At 31.2% G+C, this 14,272-nt stretch overlaps 2 protein-coding genes across 2 annotated transcripts in view; both read right to left on the bottom strand.

Moving 5' to 3' along the window:
* Positions 1 to 14,272, bottom strand: part of DIP-epsilon (Dpr-interacting protein epsilon) — a 353,851-nt gene that overhangs the window by 75,334 nt on the left and 264,245 nt on the right. The window lies entirely within an intron of this gene.
* LOC135951608 (endothelin-converting enzyme-like 1) lies at positions 3,776 to 5,866 on the bottom strand. The gene has a single exon (XM_065501291.1). The coding sequence runs from the start codon at positions 5,779 to 5,781 to the stop codon at positions 3,847 to 3,849; it is 1,935 nt and encodes a 644-aa protein (XP_065357363.1). The 5' UTR covers positions 5,782 to 5,866; the 3' UTR covers positions 3,776 to 3,846.

The following is a 14,272-nucleotide window of genomic DNA, read 5'->3' as shown; positions in this document are numbered from 1 at the left end:
AATTTGATTAGTTATGATTAGTAGTAACATTTAGATTAATTGTTATTATAGAAAACAACTTTGTTGACATTGAAAACCGAAGATTCAAACCAAAACCGAAAAGTTTTAGTATAAACAAGCAATGGAGCTATATTCGGCAGTGCCGAACCTTATATACCCTTCACCAAATTATACTTAAAAATATTTTTTTGAAATATCTATCCTAAGATATCCATATTGACTTTATTATGACTTAGTAATCCAGATATGCCAAAAATCAAGGTTGTCCTTATATCTCAGCCGTTTGTGGGCCGATTTGTTCGATTTTAAATAGTTGATTTCAACATAAAGAAGTGGCCACTTAAAATCGATACGCACTGTAGTAATCATAACAACGCCCCACAGTGGGGGATCTGAAAAAAAAGGTGGAAATAAATCTGTAACTTCTAAACGAATTGCCCGATTTTAATAAATAGAGGAGGTGTAGGCTATAGAGGAGGTGTAGATAAGTTTAAGTTTTGAATTTGGGCTTATAACACCAAGGGGGGGCCGAGCCACAATGCCTATTTTTTATATACATTTCAACGTATTTTGTATATAAATTTCAACTTTAGACAACATTTTCTCAAACCGCATAGCTGCTTTCAAACAATTAAGACCTGTCCCAATATCTTTTTCAATATTGTGCAAAGGGATTTCATAGCCCCGAGCTTGGTGCCTTCAATAAATCAAAAAATCTAAAAATCCCAATTTTTGGATTTTTGGAAAGTTTTTTGGGAATTGTGGGATTGCCTTTAACAATTCACAAATATCTTTTTCACCTTTGGATTTTGAAAGTTTCTATATAAGTGCAAAATTTCATTAAAAACGATTCATAAACAAAATTTTATTGCATTTTAAAAATTAAATAATCCAAAAAAATCAGCTATAATATTTTATTCCCATATTTTTGAAAAAAGTCTTCTATAATTTTTTTAATTCTTAAAAATGTTGTACATTTTTGAAAAGAGGACATAATTTCCTACACGTTGATATATAATATGTATATCTTTACTTTTCCCGTAGCATAAACAATGGAAGAAGAAGCTAGAGATAGAAATTGGGCACAAATATCTAGAAAATTCGACTTTGTCGGGGTTAAAAGATAGCCAAAAATCTGATTTTCGGCAGATATCAGGTCGGCAGCTTTTGAATACGTATGCGTAAAATTGAATAAAAATATTAATTTAGCTGGCAATCCGTAGCTGCAGTTTGAAGAGTCAAGCTTTCAAGACATGTTTTTAAAGAATTTTCAGAATTATATTTAACAAGTAAGAGAGCTATATTCGGCTGTGCCGAATCTTATATACCCTTCACCAAATTATACTTTAAAATAAATTTTTTTAAATATTTTTAGGTAAACAAAATTTTATTTTTTTTTCAATTTTTTTTAAAAAAAGTTTTTTCCAAATTTTTTAAAAAAATTTTTTTTTATTAGTTTTTAATTTTTTTTTGTAAAAAAAATGTATGAGAAAAAAAATTTTTTGATGAAAAAAAAATTCGGGTTAAAAAATATTTTTCCCGATATTGACAAATTGTAGGTCCAACTTACTATAGCCTAATCTACATCGTTGCAATGGATTTTGAAGTATCTATCATTAGATATCCATATTGTCTATATTAATGACTTAGTAATCCAGATATAGATCAAAAATAGGTCAAAAATCAAGGTTGTCCCGGTTTTTTGCTCATATCTCCGTTATTTATGGACCGATTTTGCTGATTTTAAATAGCAAACTTCTCGAAAGCATGTCTGACAGAATTATTGAAGATTTGGATCCCGAGGATATCTGGGGTCTTCAGAAAATTGATTTCAACAGACAGACGGACGGACGGACATGGCTTAATCGACTCCGCTATCTATAAGGATACAGAATATATATACTTTATATGGTCGGAAATGAAAAATGTAGAAATTACAAATGGAACGACAAACTTATATTGTAGGCTGTTAGTTATTTAGTTATTAAGTTAGTCATCATTAAGTTCTATCTATTTATATTATTTATACATTATATACATATTAGTTGTAAGTATTTTCATAAAATGTAATCACTATTTATTTTGCTAAGTGTAAACATAGATTAATTGTATTATTCATATGTTATAATGAACATGAGAAGGATAAACATAGATCATAGGGATAAGTAAATGTATGTAAAGGAGACCTAAATAGAACATAAGAAAACATGTAAACCATAAGGATTGAAATAAAGAGACAGTCGATAGAGAACTATCAAAGACTAAAATATATACCCTTCTAACGAAGGTGAAGGGTATAAAAAGAGAGTTTGTCATTTATAAGATATCACACATCTGATACAAAGTTTTAGCCAAGTTGTCATTACTCAAATACAACTATGAATTGGTATAATGAGAATAATATTGAGGTTATACCAAAACACATCAATAAACTAAATTTTTTTTTCCGATTTTGACACATTGTAGGTCCAACTTACTATGGTTTTATACACGCCATTGCAAAGGTCTTTGAAAAATCTATAATTAGATATCCATATTGTCTATATTAATGACTTAGTAATCCAGATATAAGTCAAAAATAGATTTTTTCCTCATATCTCAGCCATTTGTGGACCGATATTGCTGATTTTAAATAGTTAACTTCTCGAAAGCATGTCTGACAGAATTATTGAAGATTTGGATCCCGAAGATATCTGGGGTCTTCAGAAAATTGATTTCAACAGACAGACAGACGGACATGACTTAATCGACGCCGCTATTTATTTTTTGTTTGTGGGCCGATTTTCTCGATTTTTATTAGCAAACGAATGGGTCTATAGCGGAATCATGTATGTAAGTTATTTGGGGAGTACGGTAAGTTGATTTCAACAAAGAGACGGGGTCGCAATACATAAAATATTTGATCCCATCAAGGTTATCAAATAAAAGCTAAGAATTTGAGCAGTCTATATAGGTAAAAATATTACCCTTGATTTAAAAATAAGGACAAACAAATAATTATGAAAATCATATCACATTTTTTTTGACCCAAAACTTAAGTCAAAAAAAATATTTTGATTAAGTGGAAAATATACATGCATATATTTTGATGAGACTGCTGAACTTATTACCTTTTATTTCATACCCATTTTGGGATCAAAGAAATATGATATAAAATATTTTTTGTAAACTGTTTACCCTTCGAAATTTTAAAGTCCATTTAAAAGGACATGTGATCCGATCATTGAAAACTTGTTACTATTTGTGGTCTCTACTTTCATGTAACTATATATCAATTTTTCTATGTGTATGTAAAAATATTAAAATCGTATTACTTTACAAAATCACAGGCTCCTTCTCTTTCTAAAATAAAGTAATTTATATGAAATCCAAGTAAGGTGAATAACTAGTAGGCGAATTTTTCATTAAAATATACAAAGCGAAATAAAGTCAAATACATACTCGTATTTAATTAAAATTTTATATTTCTATATCGGAAACTAGTAAATTCAATTAAATTTTTCAATCAAATTTTCTACGAATGTTAATATTGCTGACTACCTTAATCTGGGCCGGGTAATTATTGTATGATTCCTTTGAAACCTAATGCGGGTGTTAATATTTAACAACAGTTTTTTGGGGAAAACTGTCAAAAATCAAAAATTTTCCCTTAGAAAAATATATGAACAAACTTCGAAGACGATTAAATTGAAATGTTTAAGGTCAGTGCCACAATAAGCTACCCCACCCCAAAAAAAAAAAAGAAAAAAAAAAATCAATTTCAAAACAAAAAAAATATTGTTAATGTACAACTTAAAAATTATCCTTTATTTCTTTGAATTGAACTGCAATATTCACTTAGCTTAGTTAATACACAGTACACCTTTCACTCGGATTCATTGCAGTATTATCTACACATTTAAAGGCCTGTGCAAATCCTTTAGAATTTATGACAATCTGATGCAAACGCTGAGCATCCGTATCATGATCAATAAATGTTAAATTGCCTTTGCCACAAAAGAACTGAGCCAAATTCAAATAGAAATCTCTATTCCAAGTAGATTTTACACTAGCTGGCGTCATATTATTGAATTTTGAAATATAAATTTTATAAATAACATCTATGGCTAAAATATCCGCCATACGTTCATCTATGCTATCAGTTTCCAGCTGGGAATTCAAGCACTGCAGAGAGTTCTTGAAATTTTCATTTTCCAATATGGTGTTATCATCCTCTAGAGTATCGCCAGAACCATCAAAATTTAGGCCAGTTGTGTCAAAGGCATGTGTTATCTCATGGGCCAAAATGAAGCCCAACAGAGAATATTTGTAGAGATCGTGATAGCCAACATCAAAGAGTGGTTCTGCGAGAGTATCAAACGGTAAAATGATCAAGTTTTGTTTGGCCACATAGAATGCTCCCAATAATATGCCAATGCTATTGTCTGCTATAATGTAATGGGCTTGGTTTTGGTCAAAATTTAGAGATTTATCGAAACGATGTCTTAGCAATAGCAAATGATTTTTATAGTAATTGTGTTCATCCAAATGTGGTATGTTTTCATAAAATTCCTCTACCTTGTCAAATGTTAGATTTTCTGGTAAGTTGCCTATATTTAAACGTATTTTATACAATTTATCTGTTAAAAATTGAATTTGTGGTTGCGTTAAATTTAAACGATTGTTGTGGAAATTTGTACCCATCATGTCTATTATACTTTTGAATAATTCATAAACAGCTGTATTATAGAGTTCGGCATTTTTGGCATATATGTGGTAATAGTAAAGGAAATTTACAGCCACATCCATTTTATTTCTTAGATCTTTTACACAATCCAAAGCCTTAAAATCTGCCGTACTGTCCATAGCCAGATAGAAGAGAAATTTTATCATTAGATAATTGCACAATGATTGTTTCTTTAGACTTCCCCGAAAGCTTAAATTATTTAGGTGCTGGATATAGTCGGGATTAATTAGAAAAATTTTGGTATCTTGTGGCAATTGATGTTTAAATAATTCACTGAGAAACACAACTAAATTTGGATATTTTAACTGAAATTCATTATAAGTAATTTCCATGCTTTCATCATTGCTATCGGCATGCTTTTTCAAAATATCCAATAACACTTGATTGGTTTTTAACAAATCCTTAATAATTGGTTGGGTTGCGTTTACTCCCAAGCCCTCTAATAAACCATGTAAAATTTGCGAGTCTGGTAAAGTGCTGTTATTCTCACTAGCAGCTGGTTCCATTGTTATGCTAATATCGCCATCACTATCCACCAAAATCTCTTGATCTATCAAAACATTATTCAATCCATACGACTGTAATTTGCCTAAAAGTGACCAGACATCAAAGGCCCTGTTACTTGACCATCGATAGGGCTTAGAATGCAATATGGGCCAATCAAGTTGTGGTCCTGGCTTTAGTTCTTCAAAATATCGTTTAAGATTTCTATTGGTTTCTTGGCGACATGCCTTAAAATACACTACAGTCTTTTCTATAAACGTCTGGCAATTACCGGGCACTAGCTGTTCATGCTGATATATAGTGTCAATTAAATTTAAAACATTATTATTGTATTCATAGTCAATTAAAGTGGTAATTTCCTGGTAGCGGGTTGAGCGATGGTGATTAGCGTAATTCCCACAGGCAAATTTGTAAAAGTCTTCACATGGGTCGACGGTAGTGTCAAGCGACGAAAAAATTAAATTTCGAGCAATAGTATTTTTATCCAGCTGCCTAGCTTGCATTTTAGGCTGTACCATTAGCAGGGACAGTATCACCTGCCAAATAGACATTTTAAATTTGAATATATTTGTGCGTATTATTCCTTTTGATGAACTATTATGTGCTCAATCACTCCACTTGTTTTAGCATCAAACGCTTATTTACAACTGTTTAATTGAACATGAAAAATTGTAATATTTTGCTATTTTGCTATTACAGAGATAACGATATTTATTTAATTGAATTGAAAAAAACAAAAATTCAATACCCTACACGAGATTAGGGTAACCTAACCCCCATTTTCTCAATATCTGGTTATCGTTTTTCGTAACGATAAACCTTCAGTTAACATTTTTTTGTATGAGAACTGTCAGTTTATTGTCACGATAAAAAAATAACCAGATATTGAGCAAATAGGCGTAAGACTGTTTTTCAATACAAGGCAGCAAGGTTATACAAGGTGGCGCAAAAGTAAATTTCCGATGTTTTTTGGCTGTAATTCAAAAAAAAAAATGAAAAACTTTGATTCTTCTTGTGGATTATTTTTATTTGGTCTTTTAATTTTTTTACATCAAGTCGAGAATATGATGTCATGTAAATGGCCGCCGCCAGAGCTGATTGTTATTTGAGCCCTTTCTATAATTTTGGCCAAAACTTCTTTAAGAGCTGCAAGAGTCTGAGGCTTGTGGCACGTGCAGTGTGTTGCAGCGTCTTGTTGGAACCACATGTTTTCCAATCCCAATGCATCAAGTTGCGGCAAAAAGAACTCGTTGATCATTGCTCTGTAGCGCTCACCATTCACAGTAACCGTTTGGCCCGCGACGTCTTCGAAGAAAAAAGGTCCGATGACTCCTCCAGCGAAAACAGCACACCATACAGTGACTTTGAGCGGGTGTAATGGCTCTTCGTGGGTTACACGCGGAAATGGAAATGTGCCTCATCACTCATGATTATTTTTGATGAAAAAACCGACCGATTATTGGTCAAATAAATAGTCAGCAATATTTCGCGTTCTGGAGCAGTGTAGCGTAACATTGTTTATAAGATTCGGCACAGCCGTCACCAAATTATACTTAAAATATTTTTTTTTTAAATATTTTTATTTAAACAAAATCAAAATTTTTTTTTTAATGTTTCAAATTTTTTTGGAAAAAAAAATTTTTTTGATAATTTTTTTTCCGATCTTGAGCCATTGTATGTCCAACTTACTTTGGTTTTATATACGTCGTTGCAAAGGTCTTTGAAATATCTATCATTAGATATCCATATTGTCTATATTAATGACTTAATAATCCAGATATAGGTCAAAAATAGGTCAAAAATCGAGGTTGTCCTAGTTTTTTCTTATATCTCAGCCATTTGTGGACCGATTTTCTCGATTTTAAATAGCGACCGAGCCGGAAGAATTTCGGAGATATTGATGTATGAATCGTGTATGTAAGTTATTTGGGGGATTCGGAAAGTTGATTTCAACACACAGACGGACAGACGGACATGGCTATATCGATTCCGCCATGAATATATATACTTTATGGGGTCGCAAATGAAAAATGTAGAAATTACAAACGGAATGACAAACTTATATATACCTTTGCCACTCATGGTGAAGGGTATAATTACAGATATTGCAATGAGCCTGAAAAAATATTTTTCGTGAGATGGGTATATATAAGTTTGTCATTCCGTTTGTAATCTGTCTGTTGAAATCAATTTTCTGAAGACCCCAGGCATTTTCGGGATCCAAATCTTCAATAATTCTATCAGACATGCTTTCGAGAAGTTTCCTATTTAAAATCATCTAAATCGGTCCACAAATGGCTGAGATATGAGGAAAAAACCAGGACAACCTCGATTTTTGACCTATATCTGGATTACTAAGTCATTTCGTTTGAAATTTCCACAATATAATTTTCCGAGCCTATAAAGTACATATATTCTGGATCTTTATAGATAGCGGAGTCGATTAAGCCATGTCCGTATGTATGTATTTGGGGGCTTCGGAAAGTTGATTTCAACACACAGACGGATCCAGAATATAACGATCCAGAATATATATACTTTGTGGTGTCGCAAATGAAAAATGTAGAAATTACAAACTTATATATACCCTTGCCACTCATGGGTATAAAAATTTAAAATAAAAATTCGAAAAAAATTTTTTCAAAAAAATTAAAAAAAAAAAAATTTTAAAATAAGAATTTTCCAAAAAATTAAAAAAACCAACTTTGAAAAAAAAAAATTTTACCCAAAAATATTTAAAATTTGTATTTTGAAGTATAATTTGGCCGAATATAGCTCTCTTACTTGTTTTAACCACAAATATTTTCAATCGTTATTTTAAAGCATAATTTGGTGAAGAGTATATAAGATTCGGCACTGCCGAATATGGCTCTCTCACTTGATTTAAAATAATTCATTTATATATTTATATTTTCTAAAGCGCAGTTATTTATTAATTTTGATAAATAGAATGTGTACATAAATAATTTGTTTTTTAAATAAATACTACACTATGTTTCAGGATGCATGGGACTGCCTCTTGGACATGCATCTGAATCGTGCTCAATAAATTTTAAGTTATTTTTGCCAACAAAAAAAAACTGAGTAAAATTCTAAAAGAAAACTTTTCGGAGATCTTCTTTTTCATTACTATAATATTCCAAATAATTACGATACACCACATAAACGGCAAAGAGATCGGCAATACTTTCATATATTGCATGATTTGTTATGTCTGATGGAATGTCTAGAAGAAACAACTGATGGTTATTATTAAGGTTAGTGATAACAAAGGCATGAGTCAGCTCTTGGGCTAAAACAAAACCCAAAAGTGACAATTGTTCAAGAGTACTCTGTGTGTAATGGAATAAAGGCAATTGAAGACTTCCAAATGGTATGACCATCTTATTCTGTTGAGTCAGATAGATTGTCCACCCAAACGATTGTCGCTCACAATGTAGTGGCTTTGTTTTTGCTCATTAAACAGAGATTTCCGAAATCTATGTTTTAATAACAGCAAATGATTTTTGTAATAATTTCGTCTATCCAAATTTGGTATTTCCTGGTAAAAGCGTTTTATTGGGTAATAATCAAAACTATTGGGTAAATTGCCTATATTTATTTTAATTTTCTTTAGTTTACTTCACAGATTAGTACAGATATGAAACAAATGATAGTTGTCAAAGAGTGAGAGAAAAAATATTTAACCCTCTTTTCAAAACACAACCATTTTGACATTTTATTTGTTATTATACCCTACACCACCATAGTGGGGAGGGTATAATGCGTTTATAACGCCCAAAAATATTAGTCTAACACCTACCTTAAAGTATACCGATCGGCTTAGAATCACTTTCTGAGTCGATTAAACGATATCCGTCCGTCCGTCTGGTCGACTGGCTGGCTGGTATGTAAAGCTTGTGCGCAGAGTACAGGTCGCAATTTTGAAGATATTTCGATGAAATTTGATACATATTATTTTTTCGGCTCAACGACCAAGCCTATTGAAACTGGCTGAAATCGGTCCATTATTTCACCTAGCCCCCATACAAATGTCCTCCCGAAATTGGACTTTATCGGTCATAAATGTTTAATTTTTATATGTATCTCCACAAATTCCGCTTCAAATAAGTTTTATGTATACAAAATTCATGTCATTAAATTTTGTTACGATCGGTCCATAATTAGTCATAGCTCCCATATATTCCCGCTTCCGAAAATCACTTTAACGTGCATAAATCGCTTAAAAATGTTGGTATACTCACAAAATTCAACATAGTTAACTTTAATATAGACATAAATCACACGACCTAATTTCATGGTGATCGGTCCATAATTGGTCATAGCTCCCATATAAGGCCCACTTCCGAAAATCACTCAAAAATATAAATTATTGAAATTTTTAAAAGAAAATTGTTTTTGCTCTTTTACTTAGTGTAGGGTATTATATGGTCGGGCTTGACCGATCATACTTTCTTACTTGTTTTTCTACTGAAACCAGCTGATTTATATGTGTATAATTTGTGGTTTACTTTTTAAGTGTTTTATTTGTTTGGAAGAGAAATGCAATAGATTTAATTCAAAATACTGGAAAATATGGTGGAAAATATATTGATAATAATAAAAATTTACCGCCAAATCAAATTTATTTCTTAAATCGTTAACACAGTCGAGCGGTGAAAGTTTGGCCTTACTATCCACAGCCAAATAAAATAAGAATTTCATCATTAAATAATTGCATAAATGTTCCAGCTCCTCAGCAGACCACAACTTTCTATTTAGAAACTCAAAATATTCGGGATTTTCGAAAGTTATATGTGAAATATTATTTAGCTCGCTCTTCAATAAATGTTCAAGATATGATTTTAAATTTAGTCGAGGATAGATCGCCGGCTAAATCGTGGATAGTTATATTTTGGAATTCCTGATTGGAATTACTATTGTTCTTTATTAGCTCTCGCCATTTTAAATCGGTGCCATGCAATTGTTTTACTATAAGCTCTGTATTTTGTATGCCTGACAACGTAAATAACGCCTGCATAATGGCGTTGTCTGGCAGAGTGCTCTCATCTGCTAGTAAGGCAGGTGCCAGCCATACATTTAGCGAGTTATCCTCATTCCTTGTAAGCTGTTGATTTACTATGACATTATTTAAGCCATAAGACTGCATTTCACCCAATAGAGACCATAAATGAAATTGTTGCTCAGGCGCCAGCAATGGGCCAATTTAGATTAGATTCTAAGTTTAAATGTTGAGGCTTAAGATACAACTGTATTAATTCAAATTATTATTTAGTTAAGCGGGTCGGGTTCAAGCGATAAGAATTTGTGAATTAATATAAAAAAGTAGACGAGTCATCGACTTATAATTGCTCTACATTGGAAGGAAAAATTTCTGATTATAGGATTTATGTCTTTAAAATGCGCGATTTGTTCAAAATGTCAACTTTTATTTTGAAATATTTTTACAATATAAATGATTTTCTTTTAAAGCGTATTTCAAGGTCTCTCAGCTTCAATTCGTATGGTACCCAATTTCCCTGCTTTTGGATGAATCCTGATGCAATGGGGGCGTTCAAAAAAATGGAAGACAAAAAAATGGCACGTGTTTAAAAATTGTACATGTCGAAGGTACCCTACTTTGAGCCCCCATAGCGCCGCCCCTGCTTTTGTAGGGTCTATTTTAATAACATAAACTTGAATTTTGTTTCTGCCTCACTGTGAAATGCAATGCACAGTGTGCATAGTTATAAGATAAGGGAAGCAATTAAACACAGACTGTCACCAAAAACCAATCTTATCTGGCTATATTAGGCTGATATATTTTGAATTTTTTTTTTTGATTTTTGAAAAAAAATCTTGAAAAAAAATTTGTTGAACAAATTTTTAAAAAAAATTAAAAACAACAATATACCCTTCACCAAATTATACATAAAAATATTTTTATTAAACAAAATTAAATTTTTTTTTAAATTGTTTTTAAAAATTTTCTTAAATTTTTTTAATTTTAAAAAAAAAAATTTCTTAAATTTTTTTAATTTTTAAAAAAAAAATTTTTTTGGAAAAATTATTTATGAAAAAAAAAAAATTCGAGTTAAAAAATATTTTTCCCGATTTTGACCTATTGTAGGTCCAACTTACTATAGCCTTATATACATCGTTGCAATGAACTTTGAAATATCTATCATTAGATATCCATATTGTCTATATTAACGACTTAGTAATCCAGATATAGATCAAAAATAGGGCAAAAATCGAGGTCGTCCCGGTTTATTCCTTATATTTCAGCCATTTATAGGCCGATTTTGTAGCACTGAGCCGGAAGAATTTCCGACATATTGATGTATGAATCATGTACAGTAGTGGCCTCCAATTTAAGACAAATACTTAAATTTTTTTCAGCAACTGAATTTTAAGTGCGATAGAGCCAAAATAAAAGGACCTCTAAGTTTATGAAATTTATTATTTCTAGTTTCTGAAAAATGTTTGGAAAAATCTGTAAAACATATATGGACAAATTTATGTGGAAATACGTTGACCCACCTCAGCAAACAATTTTTGTCTTAAATTCCTGGCCACCACTGTATTTAAGTTATTTGAGGGCTACGGAAATTTGATTTCAATATACAGACGGACATGGTTATATCGACTTCGCTATCTATAACGATCCAGAATATATATACTTTGCAAATGAAAAATGCAGAAATTACAAACGGAATGACAAATTACCCCTTTGCCACTCATGGCGAATGGTATAAAAATATTTTATGGCAAAAAAAAATGTTTGTTGAAAAAATATCTATCATTAGGTATCCATGTAGCCTATATTTAGGACTGAGTAATCCAGATATAGATCAAAAATTTTTAAAAAAAAATCGAGGTAGTCGTGATTTGTTGCTCATATCTCAGCCATTTGTGGGTCGATTTTCTCACTTTTAATTTTAAAATGTACCGGGTCTATAGTGGATATACTGCTGTATAAAATAAAGTATGTAATTTACTTGGGGGCTACGGAAAGTTGATTTCAACATACAGAAGCCTTTGTTTCCTATTTAAAACCGAGAAAATTGGCTAAAAGATAGATGAAATATGACCAAAACACTATTTTTTTTGTTGACAAAATTTGTTTCTTGAATTTGAATTTTATATGGGGCCTAATGTCCCTAATGGTGTCACTGTGGTTCCAAATTAAAATCTAGGTGGAAAAAATTATAAAAATCGGTATCTACAGAATTTGGAAAAACGAAGGGTTTTTCAATTGGACATTTCAACAATTTCTCGAGAAAAGCGCCAGAAGTTCAAAAAAATTTTGAATCATATTTTCGTTAATTTTTTTTAATATTTTACTGCTTTACTAAATTACACATATCTCAATAGTTTTACCATATAAAAATTCATACTTCAAAATATAGATAAACATTGATATAGGCTTTTATTAAGTGTATATCCTATATATAAGGGCCTGTCCATTTTCCTGTTGTAGTCTCTTAAACTCAAATATACTGATATTTTTATACCCTTCACCTTCGTTTGTAATATCTACATTTTTCATTTCCGACCCTATAAAGTATATATATTCTGGATCCATATAGATAGCGGAGTCGATTAAGCCATGTCCGTCTGTCTGTCTGTCTGTCCGTCTGTCTGTTGAAATCAATTTTCTGAAGACCCCAGATATGTTCGGGATCCAAATCTTCAATAATTCTGTCAGAAATGCTTTCGAGAAGTTTGCAATTTAAAATCAGCAAAAGCGGACCATAAATAACGGAGATATGAGCAAAAAACCGGGACAACCTCGATTTTTAACCTATTTTTGATCTATATATGGATTACTAAGTCATTAATATAGACAATATGGGTATCTAATGATAGATATTTCAAAGTCCATTGCAACGATGAAGATAAGGCTATAGTAAGTTGGACCTACAATGGGTCAAAATCGGGAAAAATATTTTTTGACCCGAATTTTTTTTTCATAAAAAAATTTTTTTTTCCAAAAAAAAAAATTTGACCCGAATTTTTTAAAAAAAATTAAAAAACAATTTCGAAAAAAATTTTGTAAAACAATTAAAAACAAAAAAGCCGAAAAGAAAAAAAAAAAAAGACCGTCGAATCCCGTCCAATGCCTATATACAGCATTTAAATAAACTTCTGGGAAATTTCTTTCTAAAAAACAATTGTAGCCGCCAGCGCACAGTGGGGGATCTGAAAAAAAAGTGGAAATAAATCTGTAACTTCTAAACGAATAGCCCGATTTTAATAAAATTTCCCATGGCTATAGAGGAGGTATCGATAAGTTTAAGTTTTGAATTTGGGCTTAAACAACCAAGGGGGGGCCGAGCCACAATGCCCCAAAGTGGGGCACCTCGGGTATATCAAAAATTAAAAATGATGCCAAATTTTTGTTTGCTATCCGATTTGAAAGATTTTTATATATATGGAATGTACTAGACGAGATCTACAAAAAACATTGCTTTAGCCATATATTATCTCTTATAGTTTACGAGTTATTCGCATTTGAAAAGTAAAATTTTATTTTTTTTGCCTACCTTGGTCTGCCATTTTGCTAATAACGGATCCAATTCTGTTCTTGAAGTATCTTTTTTTGAATTAACAACAAATTTATTAATAGTCTTAAGAAAGAATTGTTAAAAAATATCTACTGAGTCAAAAGTTATGTGCATTCAAACTTAAAAAAAATAAAAAAGTCGTTTTTTCGCCATTTTTTTTCGAAAAAAGTACCTACATTAATTTTAAATTATACAGAAAATGAGAAAAAAATAAATAATGTGTTTATATTTTTCTGAAAGATAACATTTCGGGAAATATTATAAAAGTAAAACAATATCAAACTTCGTATTATTTCGTGGTCCAGAGCCTTCCGAAGTAGACCTATTTTTTATGTAAATTTCAACTTTAGACAACATGTTCTAAAATCGCATAGCTGCTTTCAAAAAATTAAGACCAGTTTTGTATGTCCCAATCTGTTCTTCAATATCATGCAAAGGGATTTCATAGCCCCGAGCTTGGTACCTTCAATAGATCCAAAAATCAAAAAAATCC

The sequence above is a fragment of the Calliphora vicina genome, chromosome 2, assembly GCF_958450345.1.
Source record: "Calliphora vicina chromosome 2, idCalVici1.1, whole genome shotgun sequence".
Classification (NCBI taxonomy): Eukaryota; Metazoa; Arthropoda; class Insecta; order Diptera; family Calliphoridae; genus Calliphora; species Calliphora vicina.
Note: the sequence above shows the minus strand (reverse complement) of the source record. Positions and strands in the feature narration are given on the sequence as shown.

Bases quoted from the DNA above. Each gene is read 5' to 3' on its own strand.
- LOC135951608 (XM_065501291.1), bottom strand. From the start codon at position 5,781: ATGTCTATTTGGCAGGTGATACTGTCCCTGCTAATGGTACAGCCTAAA.